Below are 20,719 nucleotides of genomic sequence, written 5' to 3'. Positions count from 1 at the left end.
ACATTTCAAACCATCTGGTTTGCTTTCGGACAAAGTATGGATAAAGCATTACTGCTGCTAATTAACAATGATGTGAGTGCGATTTAGTCAACCTATGCCAAGCACTGAGTCAGTCAAGGCTGTATCAGACAGATGTAATTCATTAAATGCATCTTATGTTGTGTTACAAACAAGCGGCAGTGAGTACAGACTACCTGAAGTTCAAATTTATACATCTATGTTGTCTCAATCCTCTATTCTACACAAGTCTATTTTTGTCTAAAAAGAGCAGCCATTATTAGAAGGAAAGATGTTCTGTTGAAATCTAAAAGGAATGAATCACAAACTTGACATGCAAACAAAATTATATGGTTTCATGCGTTCTGCATAGATGCCATCTTTTGAATTCACCTGCATTACCCCTGACAGTGGAGCTTCCCCCAACTAAACAACAGCTGCTCCCATTGCCTAGCAACAACCACTTGATGGATGACCCCAAAGATGGATAATTACCATAAATCACTATGGTTGTGTGGAGAACAGAGCCAGAAAATCATTGCGAGGAAAAAGAGAAACAGGACGAAACACAGTTTGAGCTGGTGTGCACAATGTTTAGGTTAACTTCATCCCTCTTAAAATGACCAAATTTGGCTGTCGATGGGTTCCTCTATAGGTTAAAAGTTATCTGGCGACTGGAAAGTTTAACTTTAGGTTTCGGTGTAAGGTTTTGAAAGTGGCCACTGTTTAGGACAGAGAATGTATGAATAAGAGCCGAGGAATGAACCCTGGTGAAATGACTCGTGGGATAAAATGAGTCCCGAAGGAGCACTGACAAACAAAGTGGACCGAGGAAGGAAGAAAGGAAACAGCAGACGAAGAATGATGACAGCACAGATGAGTTTAGTGCAACAAAGAAGATGAGGCAAAAAGAGGAAGTGTGTCCACAGCCTTCATGTACATGTACATTAAAGTGTTGCGTGACTGAGTGTGTGTGAGTGACAGAGGTAGACAGTATGATAGAAGGAAATGAAGAGAAAAATAAAGCCATGACTTAATGAAAAATAAAAAAGAATCTGCTAGGACAAAGGGCCAAAACAGGGTCACCACCTAACCAGTTTGGTCTAGCTGAGTCTGGTTGCACAATAAGCCATCAATCAACCTTCTCTGCACTGTCAGCCCTCCCCTCAATTCAGAGGCCATCCAGTTTGTACATTGCTTAGGAACAAAACATTGAAAAGGAACCAAGGCACAGAGGGGAAGGGAAAAAAATACTACACTGTACACATGCAAGCACAGACACTTACAAGAACCTGACCTGCAGGGAAGTGGCCCGGCAACACAAAATTGTGGAACAACAAAATTCTTCACGAAATATTTGAGTCATGAAAATGGAAGGCAAAACGTCATGATGACATTTTGGGGCTTTGAGTGTGGCTTGCAGATACCTGGATCATTGATAACAAATTGGGCAAGGACTCTTGATCCGCTGCTTATTTTTTAATTGAATGTTTGAGTGTTGGAAACTCATGGATTAGTACATGACCAAAACTGGGACACAGAAAGCGTTGTGGTTATCATAAAACCTTTGTCTTTTATTGTAAATGATCCTGCTTTTACACCAAAAGTAGCAGTTTTAAACACTCCTTTTCAATTCCCAGTAGGACCCTGTTTACCCTCAGTGCTCCAAGGGCTACAGAACTGGTGGTGCACCTAACACCACAACCCAGGGGACAAGAGAGCTACAATACCATGAAATCATAGCACATTTTATCTTGCCGGCTGTGGTGGATCACAGTTTCTGATTAGCACGACTTTCTGAGTTAATGAGGTAGGTTTATTAATTGATCCAGTAATATGGCCTTTGTGCTAGTAGGCTGTTTTTGGTTGTTTTTCTTTTTTTTTTCTTCTCCTTCTGCAACTGATCCGAGGTGACTGAAAAAATGGATCTCCAATCAATAATCTCTAGAGAATTAATAAAGACTGAATGAACAAATTAAAATCATCAAGTTTGGGCTTTTATTGCTAAAGGAACATTAAGCTCAAACAGTCAATTTGGAACACATTTGCAACATCGACTCCTCTCACACTCATCTAAAAGAATATCGCTAATTTGTCAAGTGGATGTTTAATGTGGCTGTGAAGTTGACACAATAGCGTGGCCTTACTCTGCCCCTGAAAGGAAATCCCCTAAATGTGGAGAGTCCACTGTAAAAAAATTATCTGGCTGTTTTCTACAGTCTAAAACTGTTCAAAATGAGATAGCAAGAGCCGCACACAGAATACACACACAGATGTGATTACAGAGGACTTACTTTTATCTCCTTAAAACATGTCTTAAAATTCAATGATTTAGCCTAAGGGACTTGCTTCTTGTCCCCATAAGGAAGACATGTCCCCACAACGTGACTGTCTAAATTCATTTAGGTCCCCACAACGTGAGTAATACCTGAATCACATCCACCCACACACATATTATTTTGTCTAGCTGCATCAAAGCATTTCATCAGCTCCTCTCTGCCCTCATCTTCTTCTCCGGGTGGCATTCAGAAACAACTCAAACACCACACAATAATGCAGGCAACTTTGTAAGAACCAGACCTCAGAGATCTGACTTACATCCCTCCCCCAACATGCACAAAGACAGACAAAGAAATAACATCTTTAGAAACCGTAAAGTCACTTCAGGGAAATTAATTAGAACTGCAACCCCTTCAGGCAGGAGGATGCTCGGGACAACTAAACATCCCCAAACATTTTAGTGCTTTTAACTGCATGTGTCACCAGGGAAATTCCTGCAATTGTGTCCCATCAAAACCATTATCCTTTATGCATCGCCACATTTCCTTTTTTATTCTGCCTGCTCAAGTGACGAGTTAGTGCTGAAGTTTGGCGCTCCATTAAACAAAGTTGCACTGTTTCATTTCAATACTAGCGCAGGATTTAAGCATGATGAATAGCAAAGGGGAGTAACAAAAAAAAAAATTATAAGTAAAGAATAAGCCGAACCAGACAGCAGCTTGGTGTGTGTGGACTTTTCTCTCTTCCCTGATGACCAATGCAGTAAAGTGACAAAAGAAGAAAAGATGGGAGGGAGGAGGGTATGGGAAAAAAAAAAGATCCCTGGAGAAAGTCAGTAAATTATGAAGTGGGCTCTTAAAGTGGACTAGCATCAGTAGCCATCTCACCCTAAATGTGTGTGTGTGTGCGTGTCTTTGTGTGTGTGAGAGAATGTGTGTACAATGGTTATGGACGACTTCACAGTGAGAGAGAAAGAGGCAGGAAGAGAGGAAGCAATCCTTCAACAGAGCACAATATCAGACTGCGGACAGACAACGAACGGCTGGAAGGTTCTGGAAACGAGAGAAAAGCCTGCCTCCCTCACATTTCAGCTCCTAAAGTGCCCTCCATCTAAAGCTAACACACATTCATACACGCACACACATAAATGGCACCATAAGTCTATATCCGCAATCAATCTCCGCTATGAAGACGCATCCATCTTCAGTAATGTTAATGGGAGGGTTTTGTGTGAGGGAGGGGGTGGAGGACAGGGGTAAAACAGAGGGTATGCGACTGCAGAGCTTACCTCAGAGCAACGTGAGGTAATATGTGTGTGCGCGTGTGTGTGTCTAATAGAGACAGGGTAAATGAATAAAAAGTGAGAAGGGAGCTATGTGCATTTGTGCGTACATGTTAGCGTATTTGTCTGCGTGTCAGGAGGTCAGGTGTGTGCGTGAGTTGGAGAGTGACTGATGGCTGTCAGCTTGCATCTGGCAGAGAAAATAAATTAGGCTTATGAAGACAAATGAACAGGCTATGGAAAGAGTAAAAAAGGGTGGAGGGGGGGATCAAGACAGAGTGGGATTCAGGAAGGAGGAAGGCAAAATGAAGGAGAAAAAGCAATTCTTTGTGTGCGAAGTAGCATGAACCTAGAAGGAAGAAGATGGAGTTCTTTTAGGCTGCCAATGACTGATCATTAAGAAGGACGAGTCTGCTGTTGGCAAGAGAAGGTTTGGCTTCTCTGGCTGCAAGGGGAAACATATATGTGGGTGTATGTGTGTTTGCACAACCCCTTCCAGGACATTTAAAGGCAGAAAACCTAAATCTTTCACCCTCGTTTTTAAGCCATTCTCTTTCTTTTCTTTTTTTAAACACAAGCCGACAACATTTTTTTACGAGCACGAAGCAGCTTGGGTGTAGTGTGATCACTGGGTTAGCATCTGAGCTGGAAGTGCCTCTCAGTGTGTGCTTCCTCTGCTTGCGTGTTGGTGTCAGCGTGTAACCATGTGTGTTCTATCTCTGTAGATTTGTCAGTGTCTCTCCCATGACACACTCGCCTTGTTGTGAGTGGAGGAGAGCTCTTGGAGGTTCTTTGTCACGCGGCGGTCTGTTCTTTTCCTGAGGCCTGGCGCCCCTCGTTTGATAAATGACACATGTCATTCTGTCAGCCCCTGCCATCCGGGCTGGGAGGCCCCGAGCTGATGTATGGCCGCCCAGGCTAAAGGAAATCGGAGTGTTTTGGCAGCACCCTGAGAACATGGCCTCTTATTCTGGTGTCTACTTTTGTGTGTGCATGTGTGTTCGTGCCTGTCTGTCTGCGATACTGAGCATGTTTAATTGTGTGTGTTGCACCTAAATGTGAGTGTCTGCGTCTCCACAAGTAGTTGTGAGTACATGTGCATGTGTGTGTGTGTGCTCTCAACCTGTCACGCAGACGGGTAGAGGGAGACAAATCATCGTCGTGGCCGCCCCAGCTGTTCCCCAAATTTGGTGCGAGGAGGAGAGTGAGGGGAAAAAAAATCCTGCCGTTTGAGTTTTAAACGGCCGATGCTTCCCAGAAACGGGAATGAGTGAGAGGACAAGTGGAGCTAAGTGCAAACGCGCACAATCGCACACACACACACACACACAGATTAATAAACTTAAAAAAAAAAAAGAAAAAGCAAGCTCAAGCCAGTCCCAGATGCAAGCAAAAGACAGTCAGAGAGGTTTCTGTTGCAAGCATACATGTCCATGTATACATGCAAACACACACGTAACCATAGGAAAACAAAGCTTAAGCAAGACATTTTAACCTTAACCAAACCGACAGGCTGACAAGACAGCAAAACAAAACCTCAGCTATGTTTACAGAACTGTCAAGCATGAATATCTGCATGAACTCAGATCGCTACGAAGCATTTCACCCCGACATGTTTCTGTTCGTCTAACCTTTATCAACTATAGAGAAGTCCAGAGAAGATTCTCAGAACTACACACATCAAGCAGCCGCCCGCACACACAAACACTCTTCCTGGTGGAGGACGGTCCCACCTGGAGGTTGTGAACTCTGGATGACCCCGTTTGATTGGGTGCGGGCCCAACTCCCTCCCCCTCTCCCACGGAGAGAAAAAAACGAGGGAAGGGAAAAAAACAGCGTCATTAAGCAGTGAGTGATGAGTGGCAGCCATGGGTGACATCCTCCCCTCTTTCTCTCTCCTTCGCTTTCCAACTGCTTTCATTCTGTTTTCTCTTCTTCCCTGCCTTGATACTTTTCACTCCCGCTTTATTCACCTCTCTCTCCATCCCTCAACCCCTCAAGTCATTTCTCTTTCACTCCTCTGTTCCTTTGCCTCCTCTTTTTCCACTACCCTCATCCCTCCCTCCCTTGCACCCCTGGCTCCCTGGTTCTTTTTTGTCTGCTGTCAGTCTCTCTTTCGCCTCTTTTTTCACCCTCTTCTGCCCCATCCTTCTATTGCTTCTTTTATTGAGCACACAATAGTGCTTTGCTTGGTCCTGTCTGGCTCTCTGGCCCCAGTCTTGTAGACACTCAGCTCCTCCGTATATAATTGATCCCAAAAAACCAGAAGCAATCAGAAGCGCACCAACAGTAATTCTACTGTCTGGCTCTGTCAGTCAGAAATTGCCCAACAGCATTTAGTTTTCAGTCTCTTCACGAGAACTCAAATCCATTAAGTGCTCCTGTTTGTTAATAATAAAATACATTCGCAGCAAGTTAACAAGCATTTAGATAGTCAATGTGGGTTTAAACTTGAATGGAAAGTGTTGTAACATGTATGTTAGTGTTAGCTTTACTGTATCATACCTCTTCCTGAATTCAAAAACATTATGATAAAACTATTCTGATTGATTTAGAAGCAACAGCGAGCTGTTTTCATTTTCAAGAACTAATCGACCAGAGAGTCCTCTAAAATAAACTTTCTTTTTTTTCAGCTACTTTTTCACAAACCGGATTTAGCTATTTATCTTGATGTTAATTACATGCAGGCCTCGTATGATTGTGATGATAAGTGCACGGAATAAGGAAAAAAGAAAAACTCAACTGGACTTCCAACCAGGCAGAGGGAAATGTATTCACAACCTTTAAGCAGCATGGCCCATCCTTACTCTTAGCACCAGTGCTGGAGATCACTGTCCACATTCCCACCCAGAGAGTGTGTGTCTTTGCAGGACGGCCTCCTCGTTGCTGCAGAGAGAGCAGTGCTGGCAGATGAAACAGCATTAGAATTTGTATGTATCTGTATGAATGCAAGTCGACCGGAAGTCAGTTCATTTTTATAGGAACCCCCGTAATCTCCAACAGAAGTGTGAAACTCCTTCTTCCTTTTTTTCTTTTCTTTTTTCCTTCAAGTCTGGTGAAATATACTGACCAATATTTTTATGTTTTTTTTTGCACGGTGCACCATAAAGTTGGATAAACAAGGTAGCAAAACAGGCTAACAAACTGCTAGCTTGTCAGTCTGACTGATCTCTCAGTTGTGAACACATTCAAGTAAAAAAAAATCCTAATAGTATTTAGCAAACATTGGTATCAGAACAATGAACAGCTGTACAACGCATATAGTGGATGAATAGCAGTTCATAGAACAACAAAATCTTTCAAAAAAATTATAGCCAGGCAGACAAGCCTGTTCTAACTCACCTCTCCCCCTTCTCTCACGATGATTTCATGCACATATTCCATTAAACTGGATGGGAAAAATGCCAACATTAGCCTCTCATTCCTGAAGTGAATCTATCTACAGAACAAAGTGTCAATGTTTGATACGCTGACATTTGTCTCACATAAAATCTAAAGTAAGCTTTCAACTCTTTGAAATAAAAGTTTTAAATGCCATGCATTTCAGAGTCATTCTTTCAAGACACATTGTGAAAATCCTGGATTATTATAGCAGAAAAATGAAGCCGCCCAACAAGCCATCGACAGCCAACACGCTCAGTTTGACCAGATGCACCTGGAACTTCAACTCCCCAGAACTTTTCTCAATAAGCTACATAAATAGTTTTACCCTGAAGTCTTTGGCTTTTCCACCAACATCTAAGGTACAGGGTAGATTTAGCAAATCAAGTCCGCTAAAGTGTTGAACACCTCTCCTTGGTGGAGTGTCGTGGCTTCACTGCGTGTCACATCAGCTCACACAGGAAATTTAAAGCAGGAAATTCGCTTTAGCTGCATTTACCAAAAATCGTCCTACATTTATCATGCCTACAGGATCTCATCTCTCATTCACTCTCCAGCTTGCCCAGCCACCGGCAGCTCGCACCGCATGCCGTGTCGTCTCAGCCGAGTGAAGGAAGCGCGAATGGTTGCATGCTTGCAAACAATCACTGTTAAAGTTTAAAGTCTGTATGAGCTATATTGCATTTCAAATGTAAGATGGCTGAGACAGAGAGGTGGAAATAAGCTGCTTCCATGGTTGCATTTTTTTTTTCTTTCTTTTTTTAACCACTTAAAAAAGAAAGATTCGTTTCAACTCTGTGGGTGTCCACATTGCCAGCCACTCACTTCTGCCTGTCTGGCTAACTTTACGCACAGAGAGAAGGAGAAGACTCTAACAAGGTGACGGGGTGATTGACTGAACGTGATAAACATGATGTTAATCAGTGCAAGCTATTCTGCTCCTTGATCTCGTTTAGTTTGACAAAGTTTAATTAAACATTCCTGACGTGCCCAAAGTGCTCTGCTGAAAACATGTCTTTGTTCCCTTGTCAAATATTATCTTTAATTAACATTATTTTTACAGTAAATGCAGTCAGTTACAGAAACCTTTGCAGTTTGTCAATGAACATGTTGACAAACTTGTCGAAATGATGTTATAGCTCCTGTATCTTAAACCGATAAGGTGACATATTTTTTAATAAAACCAGTAAGAACCGATCTGACAAAAACAAACTACAGTTGTTTTTTATTTCCTTTCTAAGACCTGGGAAACATCAAGCATCTGCAAGATTCTCATTCTCTTTCTGAACAGAAACATGTTGGGCATCATGTTGTCTCGCACCCGTATCAATGGGTTTGGTTCGAACAGTCTATTTTGCTTTGGGAGCTTTCTAACTGAGAAAGCACCTGGAATTATCTGAGCAGCAGCCACGATGTGAACTGTTTGAGTTCTTCAAATGCAAAGGAAAGGAGATCCTCTCATAGGATACACGGAAGAATTTCCCTCAATGTTTTAATGACGAACCTTGATAATAAAGTAATATTCTATATTCTGTCTAATATGGCATATATATGAGATAATCTTTGTGTAACTATATTATAGGAATCCACACTTTTTGTAGCATACTTACTGAATATTGGTAGTTTTAGTGCTGCAGAACCACATCGCAGCTTACAGTAAGTGTGGTTGAATTGTCGTCACAGCATGGCTGTCTTTTCATTGTCATTGAGAATATTTTATATTATTTCTCCTTCACCCCAGGATGTTTTCCATTAAGGTCAAGGAAAAGAGCTTTGGAGTTCAGGGGGTCTTGTTTTTACTATTCGACCGGACCCCAAGCGTATCCCTTTTAGCTAATAATTAGCAGGGGTTAAAATCATGGCATTTTTCACGATTGATACTGATGTTTGTGCTGTCTTAATGCTTTCCGTGCCGAAAGGAAATGAAGGACGATTAAGTGTGACATGTAATCACATTTTATCAACTAGAAATGCCAAACACTCAGGAACAAATGACTAAATTCTGACCATTTTCTGCTTTTTTAAAAAAATGTTTACATTTGGGGTTTTTGGACAACTGATCAGAAATACTGGATTTTATGGTCTCACTTTTGTGAGTTTTGATTATTTCATTTAGATTTTTTTCTTTTTTCCCCACCGGGCGCTTGCATTTTAGAGACCCAACTGAATTATCCAGAAAATAATTTACAAACAGATTAGTAGTTGAAATAATATTCAGTAACAGCCTCAAGTCAAACTGTAACATGTTGGATAAAGATCTTTCAAACCTAAATCAGATTTCGGACAATAACACTTGCAGCTCGACGATAATCATGAATGAAGACTTATTTTAGCTGATGGTTTGCTCAGCGGCAAGGTGCAAAAACTCTTAATGAGTCATCACTTGGGTGCCCCAGTCCAGCTTTTGTGGCATTGCTTTATTTGAGCTTTTTCTAAAACCTAACAGTGGTTTTATCAGATGACTTTTAGAACAAGGCAGGCCTAAACTCTGAGACATGGCAAGAAGGAAAAGAACTGACAGATTTAGAAGACGGGAGGGGGGGGGGGGTGCAGAGTTGTTCAGAAAGAAAAAGCAAACCACACTCACCTACACACACACACACAGACACCCATTGGAAGTGGGAATGTGGCCATTTGTGGACTTTGAATTTAAGCCTGGATGAATTCCAAATGTAGTGTAATCATTCAGCAAAATGTCAGATATATTACACAGACTTTTGCAAATCCAAATCAACAAGTGGTACTCAAAGTAAAAGCTAAGATAAAAGCCAATGCTACTAAATTAAATGGACCGTTAATCATGGATGACACAACGAGAACAAACTTTTAACTGTTTTTAATGGATGTTAACCACTTTCGGGTCCATACGTCACAGAAAGTGAGCAAGTATCAACAATGAACATGGAATAGAAGGATAGCTTTCCCAAAAATGTATCTAAGCAACAGCATACTGAACAAATACAGCGAGTTGTCTTTGTTAAACTGGCTCGGCAGACATGACATCGTTCATTTGGTTGCACTTCTGGCAGCTTTCAGCGTCGACGCAAACACAAACCTCACTCAGTGTTTGACGTAGTGGCAGCCCTATCGTCGGGAACCTTTGTGGAGAGACACATGAGAGGCAGATGGACAACGAGAGACAACAGGCCAACACTCGGGTCATCGTACAAACAGGGACAGGTGATCAGAAACAGATGCTCAGGTGGACATCCAGCCAGTGTGCTGGACAGACGGTTGGCTTGACAAGGGAAGGACTGAGTGATGACAGAGACACGCTGAGAGAGGAGGGTGTAACAAGAGGCCTCCTGCTGTTCTTTCTGAGACAGACGACTTAGAGGGACGGAGCTGGGCTTATACCCCCCTGCGACTGTCACTGTCTGAGACAGCACAGCGGCTCTGGTGAGATTTGGGAGGAATTTTCTGGGGCAACATGTGGTGTTGTTGAACTGATCCCGAAACATTATATCCCCTTTTAACTGCCCATCAAGTGGAGCACCGAGGCTGATGACGTTTAAGTGATTACTTGCGTAACCCTGAGCAAACTGCGGTCAATGAGTGTCTTTCAAACTAAAGCAGCAGACAAAGCTGAATAGCCCCACGCTAACAGAGCACGCTTTGAATCCTGCTCCTGTGCAACATGCTGTATGGGTAAACTGTCTGCAGTGGCTCTTGAAAAATCTGTGACAGTCATGTGTTTAAACTTAAAAGAACACGACACAAGACCTCGCTGCTCTGTGACCTTTTAGATTTTCACGACTCAGAAATGTGACTGCAGGAGGTTGCTGACATCAGACTTTTTGAGAAAAGAGAGATGAAGATTCTTGAAATATGAGAACGAGGCCAGTGGGCCTGAAAGAGGAGACTACCGCACTCTCCTTTTCAGATGTGGAGTTCATGTTCTTCTAACCAGTTCACTGCCTCTTGAGCATCCGGTGAGAGAACGATAGATGAGGGTGAGAGACAGGGAGGAAGATGAAAGAAAATATGAACAAGGTAGAGGAGAATTGAGTCAGTAAGATAGAGATTGATGACAGATAGGAAGATGAGAAAAGGCTCTCAAGGAGGAGAGAGGAGGCCAGTAATCCCCCTAAAAAATGATCAGTGAGAAAGACAAGACAGAGGCAGCCGGCAGAGATGGAGAGAAAGAGGAGAGGTGGCACTACACCGGGCTGCAGCGTAACCTTCCCCAGTGTCCGCTCCCAAGGACATAGTGTCATCTGTTAACTGTATCCATTCCCATATGGCTTATCTGTAGTAAACTAGTGTCCAAAAAATGATATTCATTGCTTCACGGGGGACAGAAATGTCCACCTTCCGACTTTTTGCCGACTTGCGGTGACTGCTGTTTGGATATACTAAGGTCGGCTTTTATCAATCAACGTGGAATAAAAACAAGTACCTGTCCTCTTGTGATAAACAGTACCAGTTGTTGCCAGTTTTAGCACAACGCGCTCTTCGTTCAGCTCTCTTTAGAGCTGTGAAAAGAAAAGAAAACTTTGTGACAAGCTTGTCTGTATGGTGCTGAAGCTTCTCAAGCATTAAACAGAAAATAAAAGAAAAACAATCTGTATCAGCCGAGCTATTATTCTTTTATTATTCAGTATCGGCCCGGGATTTCACAATCGTAGCATCCCTGGTGTGCAACCGTCCTCAAACCCCAGACAAACCTTTGACCGAGCAATAAAAAAAAAAAAAAAAGGTTTGTTTGCCTTCAACAATTTCCAGTTTGCTGTGAAACTCTGATTAAACTATGCTGCTCTTTTTCATCCATCTGAACCCAGATGGTAGTTTTTACGTGTCTGCTGATGTACAATAATCAGCTTCACACCAGTTAAAATGTGTCTTATTTGTCTTTTCTAGGTAGTGTTAGCACGTTAGCGCGTGAAGAGCGCATTCTCCATCGATGCCAATGAAAGGGACCCAGATCTGCCACAAAAGATCCTTTGCTCATCATGGATCTGGAATCCATGATGTCTATATGTCTAAAAAAAAAACTGTTAATGATTAAACTAAACTGGAAACTCCATTATTTAAAGATGTCCTTGGACGATGTCAAGGACTTAACTTTGTATTTCCCAACACGAGTACTTGGCTCTTCCTGTAAGGTTAAACTACGTCTACCTGGCAACAGTAGAGCAAGTATGTGTGCTGGAGTCTCGTAGTCCAGCACAGGCACATATAATCAGCAGCTAATAACGCCAAGTTGGGAGTCGCTGGCCCAGCATAAATCAATGGGCAAAATAATTGCTAATACACTAGTTATTGATTAGAGTGCCCGCCACGCACTCATTTTCTGGGCCGGCTGTAGCAAAGCGCTAACGCACTGACAAGGGTAAAGTGCTATTTCTCAAAAAAAAAAAACGCACAGATAGACAGCTGGGCAGGAAAAAAAATTACTACAGGGCCTCTGCAGTAATTCTTAATTGACACCTGTCAGAGCCACAGCAGCAGTCACAGCTGCTGCAGGGGAACGTCTCCCCAAGTCTTGTTCGTCTGTCACTTTTAATACCTTTTCTTCATAGCCCCTCTTTCACTCCCTCGGTTGGATCCTCCACCTCAGCCACATCCACTCGCACCCACCCTGCTGCACACCAGATGTTCGAGACTGGTTAACAGAAGCAGCACAACTTCGAGGCCAAACGGGGCAGGGCATCCGGTGGCAACTCAGTCACAACATCGGCGTATGTAATGATTAGCTTGTGTAGCCGAGGCCATTTTTCAGCCTGGCTGACGGAGCATGGAGAAAAACCTCATATTTAGTCAAAAACTTCAAGTCTTCAATATTAAGACATGAGGTGCTGCAGTTTTAAGTATATTAAGGAGAGTGAAAAAAAAATATGAAGTGATTCCTTCTCATGAGAGGAAAATGCAGTCTCTCTCCTTTAGACAAACACAATCCCAGCAGACTGCAACATCTCAATACTGGCAGCGTCATCCCGGTGCACACTGTCAATCATTCAAGGACACACACAACACGCATTTATACAAAGACCATGCAGGCACACAAGACCGCTGCACGTCAAAGAAAAAATAGATAAATAGGGGGGGGGAACAATGAAACAGACACAGTGTGTATACAGTACCACAGAGGAGTACCGGTGCTCCCCTGAGCCCACACTGGTCTCTGAGCAAACTCCGGACCACCCATCGTCTGGTCTTAAATCACAGCCGATCGTGTGTCTCTCTTTTTCTGCATTCTTTTGCTTCCTCCACACTCAAGCCAACCACTACTGTCTCAGTCTTACACTAACAAAAACACTGACTAAGTATAAGGTCTGTGAAGAAAAAGCAAACGCAGCTGGCCCACTTTGGAGGTCTGAAAACTCACAGCTCGTAGTCGCTGGAAACGGTGAGACCACTACAAAATGCACAGCTTTTCAGAAAGGTTTGGATTTTCTGAAGACCCCGTCGAATGCCCGAAGCACTAATACTTCAATGTTCACCGAAACTCAGTAAAAACCTTTACTGTTTTTAGCTTCCAGAGTGCAAAGATTGGACCTTTTTCTTTGCCATACGCGACAGTAATGTGAAAGTGTTCAGGCTCTCTGGTGTTGGCTGAACAAAGGTATCAGAGGATGTCACCTTGGCTTTTATGGAGATTTTTTATATCCATAAATCGTGATTATCAAACATAAATGTTCCCAATATGCTTTGTGAAATCTTTGTGCTTGAGTGCAACACATCCAGCGCGTGCACAGCGATCAAAATTATTTATTCCGAATCCCTGCCTGTTCATTCACTGTTTTTTTTTTTTTTTACTCTATTAGCAAAGAAATGTTCCCTCTGTGTGTATGACTCTGAGTAACCAGCAGCTGGTGCCCCGACTCCCTCTATGACGGTTACGTTAGCGATTTCATTCTTATTATTATTTCTGTCATTATCATTCATCCCATTTGTACATTGTGGCTTTTGCTCTCCAGCTGTTTTTAGATGGAGCCAAGATATCTGAGCGGATCAAAGACAAGTAAGTACAGGATGAATTTAAGAGAGGGCAAGCTGGTGAGTTTTACTCCGGTCAAAATGACCTTGTTTTCCTTGATTTCTTTCTGGAGGCTCCGTGTGTTGTGCTTGAGTGAAAACCCAGGTTTTCCGGCTTCCTCTGAACCTCATTAAGCTCGGGGATAGTTTTACCTCGCGCCTGCAGCACTGAATGCCTTTACATCTTCACTCGGCTGGCGCGTCTAATTCCCACATATTTTCAATTCGACCCTCTCCTTTCCATAAGAGCAGTCATCGATCTTCATTTGTCACTTAACCTACACGACGATGAGGACAGAAAGTGGAGCTGTGCGTGCGCGCGTATGTGTGTGTATGTGAAGTCTTTGATTTCCTGAAGGCCTTCCAGCTCCGACAGCACATGCAAATGAAACTGCGGGTGTAGCCGAGTGTGAGGTGTAGCAAATATATCCACTGACTTCTTCAGTCAATGTCACCTGTTAATGACACTTTGCATACACTGAATTATCACAGGATCTGAATGTTTCACATGCCTGCACACGCTCGTGCACAAAATCCTCGTCTCGCTGTGTGACGCGCAGTGACACACACACACACACACACACCTAAACATGCTCTGTTGTCATCTACAGACTTTTCACTTCAAATAATTTTTTTTTCCTCCCCTCACAGCACTGTTTCACATCCTGACAAACGTCATTAAATTCTTTATCAGACGCATCCTGATAAAAACTAACACAGGCCTCTAATAGTCATCCTTCGAGCTCGCTTCTCTCTTGACATGTGCCGTGAGCTAAATTCCTGCAGAGGAACACAGTGTCAAACAACAACAAAATGCATTAATGTTGCTCAGCTTAGCGCTTTGTTCCTGTTCTGTCAAACAGACCAGGAGGCTGTTAGCACAAAGATGAGAGAAAAGCATCGAGACCGCTGTTCACATCCACAGAAGGCCCCGTCCACAGCCAACTACTAGGAGCTGTCCAAACTGCAAACTGCAGGGCGACTCAAGCCGAACTGCACAGCTGAAAATGCCACGTGACACTGGGAGCAGAGCCTCAGTTTTTGAGTTCGGGCCGGAAGAGAGCGAGGTGGCCGCAACCAGAAGTGGAAGACGCTGAGCTGATTTCATCAAGCTTGCGGCTTGCAGGCTTGACACTTTGCTGAATTTGTCAGCAGTAATCTGTGGAGCCATCACTGATCTGTCAGCTACCTGGATAATTAGGGACCCAGGCTAACGATGCCGTCAGAAAAAAGGAAGCCCCCCTCCCCCGCCTTCCCCGAGTCGTAATTAAGAGACTCCTTCAGGGGTAGTGTAGGTGGCATGTTTAGGAGAGAAGAAGGCACCCGATGATGGCTGTGAAGAGGCTCGCAAGGTAAAGCAATGCCTGTTCATCTTGTTTAATCTGCTCATCGTGGTTTCCACATGGACAGAGGTTGACTTCACGTGTTGAACTGCTAAACACACGGATCATTAAAATCTGGTACTGACTCATGGGAGAGACCGAGGGATGGCAGTCAACAGCATCTGTTTAGAGAGCTAAACTCAGCCAGACCGGGACAATCATCAGACATATCTATCAGAACAGAAAGGCATTCTCTGTCCACATCTCCTCGTAGCCATGTTTGAGAGTGAATGACCGTGACCTACATTAATTCTATCAGCACAGAGACTGACTGATTTCTCATAGGCATGAGGCAATGAGAATCCATCTCAGCGGTAAAGGTTTCAAAGCATTTGCTTTTAAGAACGAAGAGAAACGTGCTCAACGGAGTGCACGAGGTACGTGGATCTGTGTCCTCCTCCATTCCACGGGGGGATCGGTCCGCCTTCTTCCTCCTCCTCAGTCAGTACAACTCAGTGTTGCACAGAAGAGGTAATACAACTAATACCTGGGGTTTTTTTGTGTGTTTTTTTTAGCTAAACCTTTTTAACTCCCGTGGAACAAACTCAACACAGTGTCACGCTGTAATCACACGGACACGTTGAGTGATTAGTTGACAGATTCATTACTTAGAGTGACAGTGTTTGATTTAAGATATTGCACTTGGCAAACTAAAAGCAAGAGCAGACGTGCAGCAGTGCCATTAATTTTCTAGCAGCAATCAAAGCTGTGACCTCAGTATGGAGGCAAATACAGACTTATGGCTCCTTTGTGTTTGTTAGTATCTCCCATCTGCTAATTAAACTGTTGGTAATTACTGATTATCTTGCTGTAATACAGTATGCTGTCATATCTTAACACGACATTTCTGCAGTCTTACACTTGAGCAGTTTTCTTTAAACGGCGTTAACAACAGGTGCTTAAGAATTACATACGGTAACACCGTAAAAGAAAAAGGAAACATCTTGGATTTATCGGTCAATGAAAGACAAAAGTCACCATTGCACCAGGCAAAACCCGGAGATGCTCAAATCACTACATCAGACCAGATAAAGCAGCGCGCCCCCACTTCTGAGAAGCTAAATCTACTCAGTGGTGGAGATTTTACATGCGACTACCTGCTTAATCGATTATCAGAATTGATGACAACATGTAAATTGTGACATTAAATAACAGTCACATCATCCAGTGCACATAACTGAAGGCAACACAGCCACAGAGGAACTGCTAAGACACTTTGCTGTTGTTTCATCCTGAGTTTGAATGGTTAAGGAGAGCTGTTTTATACGCCAAAGTAAAATATGCAGTTCATTAGACAAATTGCAGCTCTGACTCCGACTGTTTCCTCTGACTGCAAGCTCCTTCCTTTGTTATTATCAATACCTGAGATGAGTGCACTGTTTATCTGCCTTTAATTACTTGGGAGCAGCATCAACACAACAGCACTTACGTGGAAGTGAAGACAAAGAAGAAAAAACAGACTAAAAATGACGACAAATGACTGCAGCAAAAGTCTCCACTGCTCAGATTTCACCGCACTGAGTCCAACTGCCAAAGCTAACAGATGCAGTAATGCGGTTCCAAATGAAGGAACACTGATGTATTGTCAATGGTCATAAAGTAGATAGGGTGCAGCGCCATTACAGGGCCCAAAATCATCACTGTGACTGATGAAACAGAGCCCATTTGAAATGGCATACAAAGAGCTATTGAAACCTCTCTCCCTCTCTGAGGAGCATATGCAATATTTGCTTTAGTGCAACTCCAAAGTGACAAATCTGGATTGTGGAAATATCTGCTAATGCGCTGTACAAAAAACAAAAAAAAAAGCGTTTAAAGGTGTGGAAGCAGGCACACACTCGCACATCAGTGGAGGTGTTAAAGTTTTTCGAATTGACCATATGTCAGGCACTGGAAATAACGCAGAGACAAAGTCTGCCAAGTTGAGATTGACCCTCACTGCCTGTGATGTATGTGTCTGTCAGAAAAACAGACAATTAGATCAATATTCAAAAGCTGAGCCGGAATGGGGCCACCTCAGAACAAAGCCAAATGACCAGAAGAGACTGGAAAGCAGGAGGGGGGGGGTGGGTGGCAGAAACATAAACCGACACTATTCATTTTCACCGTGCAGCCCTGTTCTTCAAACACGTTTCTCTCCATCCATCACTAAAGCCTCGCGTCAATTAGAAATTACAGCCCCACAGAGTTCAAAGTCTTCCCGTCACAACCTTGATTAAGTCTGCTTAACCTCACATTTCCACCGCCTGCTTAACATTCTACAGCTGTTTTATTCAGCTTTGGTCATTACCGCGTGAACTTCAAAGGCTCGTCTTTCTCGTCATTTGGAAACGTGTGTCAATCACACACACACACACACACACAACCACACTCATCTCCCAGGGACATCAAATGGATCAGACCAAACATGCGATTCTCCTGCTGAACACTTCATGTCTGGTGGCAACAGCATATAGGCCAGGCTACTAAAAGGCCAAATGAATTCGAGGCATAAGAAGTCTCTGTTAACCAACATAGGACTGGTGGCATTCTAAACTTTTTAACAGGCTTCGTGGTTCGCACATAAAACAGGATCTTTGCTCTCTCCGGCACCTCTCCATCTAAAAACACACCAGAAACCGCATCAGTTTTAAATTCAACGCCTGGGGATCAAATGCTTGTGTTTGTGGCCTCATGAAGTTTGTGTGTGTGTGTGTGTGTGTGATCTAAAAAAAACCCAACAACCCTGTTTTGTGACTCCAGAGGGGAGAGATTTACGCCACTTCCTGCTTGGAAGAGATGAACCCAGAGGTCAGGTCAAGACTCTGAAGTGGCCACTGCCTCCTCTGTTTACCCTGCAGTGTTGGAGGAACATCTTCCTGTGATCTCGCAACGCCCCAGCACCTTCTCATCCCCACCCCCCACCCCCCCTCCTCATTTGTTCCCCCCCCCCCTCGGGTATTAATCGCCAAGTATTTATCCCGCTTGAGAACTTTTCTTTCAATTTGTCTTTTCTTTGCTCCTCAGTGGGTGGGTGGGTTGGGGGAAGCGCTAAAGTTTTTACCCCTTTGAGGGACTCCAGCCGGCTGACGCATGCGTGTCTCCACGGTGAATGATTTACTGACGTTTATCAGGAATGAATAGATCAAAGGCAGTCGCATGACAGACGATCAATCAAGCATCAAATCAAGGATGGCAATCCCACAGCGGAACACAAGCTGAAAATACGCCACTTCTCTCTTTCTCTCTGTTTTTTTTTTTTTTTTTGCCCCTCCTATGCTGACACAAACACATCAGAAACGTTCGCCTGTAAAAATGAGATAAGATGAGCTTTGTTTTGGGGATGCTGGTAGAGGATCGGCTTTGAGGAACTTGAGTGCAACTCAGCGCATTCGTGTCTCACAGGAAAAGTTGGCACTGAGGGACAGCCGCATAGATTAAAGTTTCCACTCAAGAACGCCTTGGGCCGGCAGTGTCAGACCTGATTGTGGGCATCTAAGATGCACAAATCTATGGCAAACACAGGCTACGGGCTGATGGACCATCAGCCTATTCTGGCTGCGATGCAATGAGAGAAGGAGTGTCTGAGAGAGAGTCCCGTTGCCGTTAAAATGCCCCACAGCAGGCCTATCAGCTGCTGCGCAAACTTGTGCACATCCCGTGCAGATTCCTGGGTGTGTACGGAGGAGGGACTGGAGTGTGTTTGTTTGCTGAGCCGGGGCTTACCTGATGACCGCCGCGGTGCTTGCTGCTTTCTCCTCGGCATGCTGCTGCAGGACTTTCCGCTTGACTTTTCATGCAGAGATCAAAATAGCGAACGAGCAAGAGAGGAAAGCGGTGCAGCGATAGGGGGGTGGAGAGGGGTGGGGGGGTTGGTTGGGGAAGCAAAACCAGCAGAATTCCTCGAGTCTTCAAGTGGGATGGTATGATTAAAGTGTAGATCCCTCGCGGGGTTAAGCGGACTTTCTTTACCGACACGAGCGGCGGTCTCTGCGTCTCTTAAATTTCGCGATTACGGGCAATTTGGAGCAAAAGAGAAGCGTCCGTCAACTTCTTCCGATCGCAAAAACTCATCGCAGTCTGGAGGGGTGAAAACCGGCGGAGAGCTTCGGTCTCAGTCTCTGGGGCAGGGATATGGAGAGCAACCGGCGCCCTTTAACCGCGTTTCCATCAAAAATCTGCTCTCACGCCTCGCTGGATCATTTCATACCTCTGATGAGAGCAAAAGTGGTCGGGGGAAGAAAAAAAAAAGGAGCTCCCTCTTCTGTCGCTTTAACTCACTTGGTGGCGGAGACGAGTCCAAAGTGCGACGTAGTGTTTTCTCTCCGTCCGCCCAGGTGCCAGCTCCGGTCTCCAGGCTCCGCTACGGTGAGGGGAGAAAAAAGAGGGGAAAGAGTGACACGTTAAACAGGCTGGCTGTGTGTCAATCAGTCCACTCCGAATGTGGTGAAACCCTCCCGCTATCAGCTCACGCCCACCCCACCCCCACCCCCCCTTCTCTGGATAACGAAACAGTCACATAAGCGCTTACCTTCCGATTGTCAACACGGGCACTTGGAATTTCTCATGAAACTCATCACAAAAGACACCGAGCAGGCCCGCCCGCTGAGCCTCACACTCACGCGCATTTGTCCCTCGCAGCTGTTTTCTGTTGTTTGCGCGGATATAGTCACAGTTGAGCGGAAAACAAGAAGCGCGCGGAGCGTCCCCGGGTATTCTCTCCGCAGTGGAAACGTGCGCACATTTGGTGATGCGCGGTGCGTTCAGACAGCTCCCACTGATAGACAGACACATCCAGCCGCCTTTCCGGCCTCTCCTTTACTCCACCCCTTCACAAGCGTCACCCTGACAGTCAGAGCCCACCTGTCAATCTGCCGCTCGAATTGTTCACTGGGATGCCTCTCATTTTCAGAGCCGCCTCCTTGTCCCCCCCCCGCGCGCGCAGGAATCAGGAGAGGTGAGTCCCGTGAGCCAGCGCAGGAGGGGCCCACGTTTGTTTAACCTCGCGGTCAGACAAAAGAATGAGAGGTGCCACGGTGAAAAGGAAAATAAAAGCAATTCAACAAAGTTGCACCCTGCGTTTGTGCGTGCGTGTGATCTGTCAAATCAGAGCGAGGTTTGCCTTACTGCTGCAGAATTTCACTCACTATGAGTCCATATTTGATGAGGACCGCGGTCACATTTGCAACGGCAGCCTACAAGTCCCAAACCACTGCTTTTCATTTAAAAATAAAAGACATATAAACGCTTTAAAGCCACCGGTACGACACGACCAGGCCTGGCTGATTTGCGGGATTACAACTCGGCACATTACTGCAATAATTAAAGCAAACAGTAAAAGTCTGGAAATCTGTGGCAGAACTTCAAAGTTCTTTTTTTTAACTCAACACTGGAATTTCAACCTCCAAAGTGTTTAGTTAGTTGATCTTCCGCGCTGCGC

General features: G+C 44.2%; 1 protein-coding gene across 2 annotated transcripts in view; it reads right to left on the bottom strand.

Annotated features, from left to right (window-relative positions):
- Positions 1-20,287, bottom strand: part of LOC140275440 (teashirt homolog 1-like) — a 29,884-nt gene extending 9,597 nt beyond the window's left edge. The window contains exons 1-2 of one of the 2 annotated variants that reach the window (XM_072370906.1): positions 19,811-20,287; positions 19,006-19,642 (exon numbers count right to left, since the gene is read on the bottom strand). In XM_072370906.1, the coding sequence (XP_072227007.1) occupies positions 19,006-19,045 (40 nt within the window). In that variant the 5' untranslated portion in view covers positions 19,046-19,642; positions 19,811-20,287. Of the gene's footprint in view, positions 1-19,005; positions 19,721-19,810 lie in introns of those variants that run through there. The other variant, XM_072370907.1, reaches the window with a different exon arrangement.
- Between the last annotated feature and the right edge of the window lie 432 nt (positions 20,288-20,719).

This window comes from Leuresthes tenuis, unplaced genomic scaffold (assembly GCF_036924035.1).
Source record: "Leuresthes tenuis unplaced genomic scaffold, fLeuTen1.0.hap1 SCAF_18, whole genome shotgun sequence".
NCBI lineage: Eukaryota > Metazoa > Chordata > Actinopteri > Atheriniformes > Atherinopsidae > Leuresthes > Leuresthes tenuis.
The sequence above is the reverse complement of the archived record's forward strand: the minus strand, read 5'-3'. Positions and strand labels throughout refer to the sequence as shown.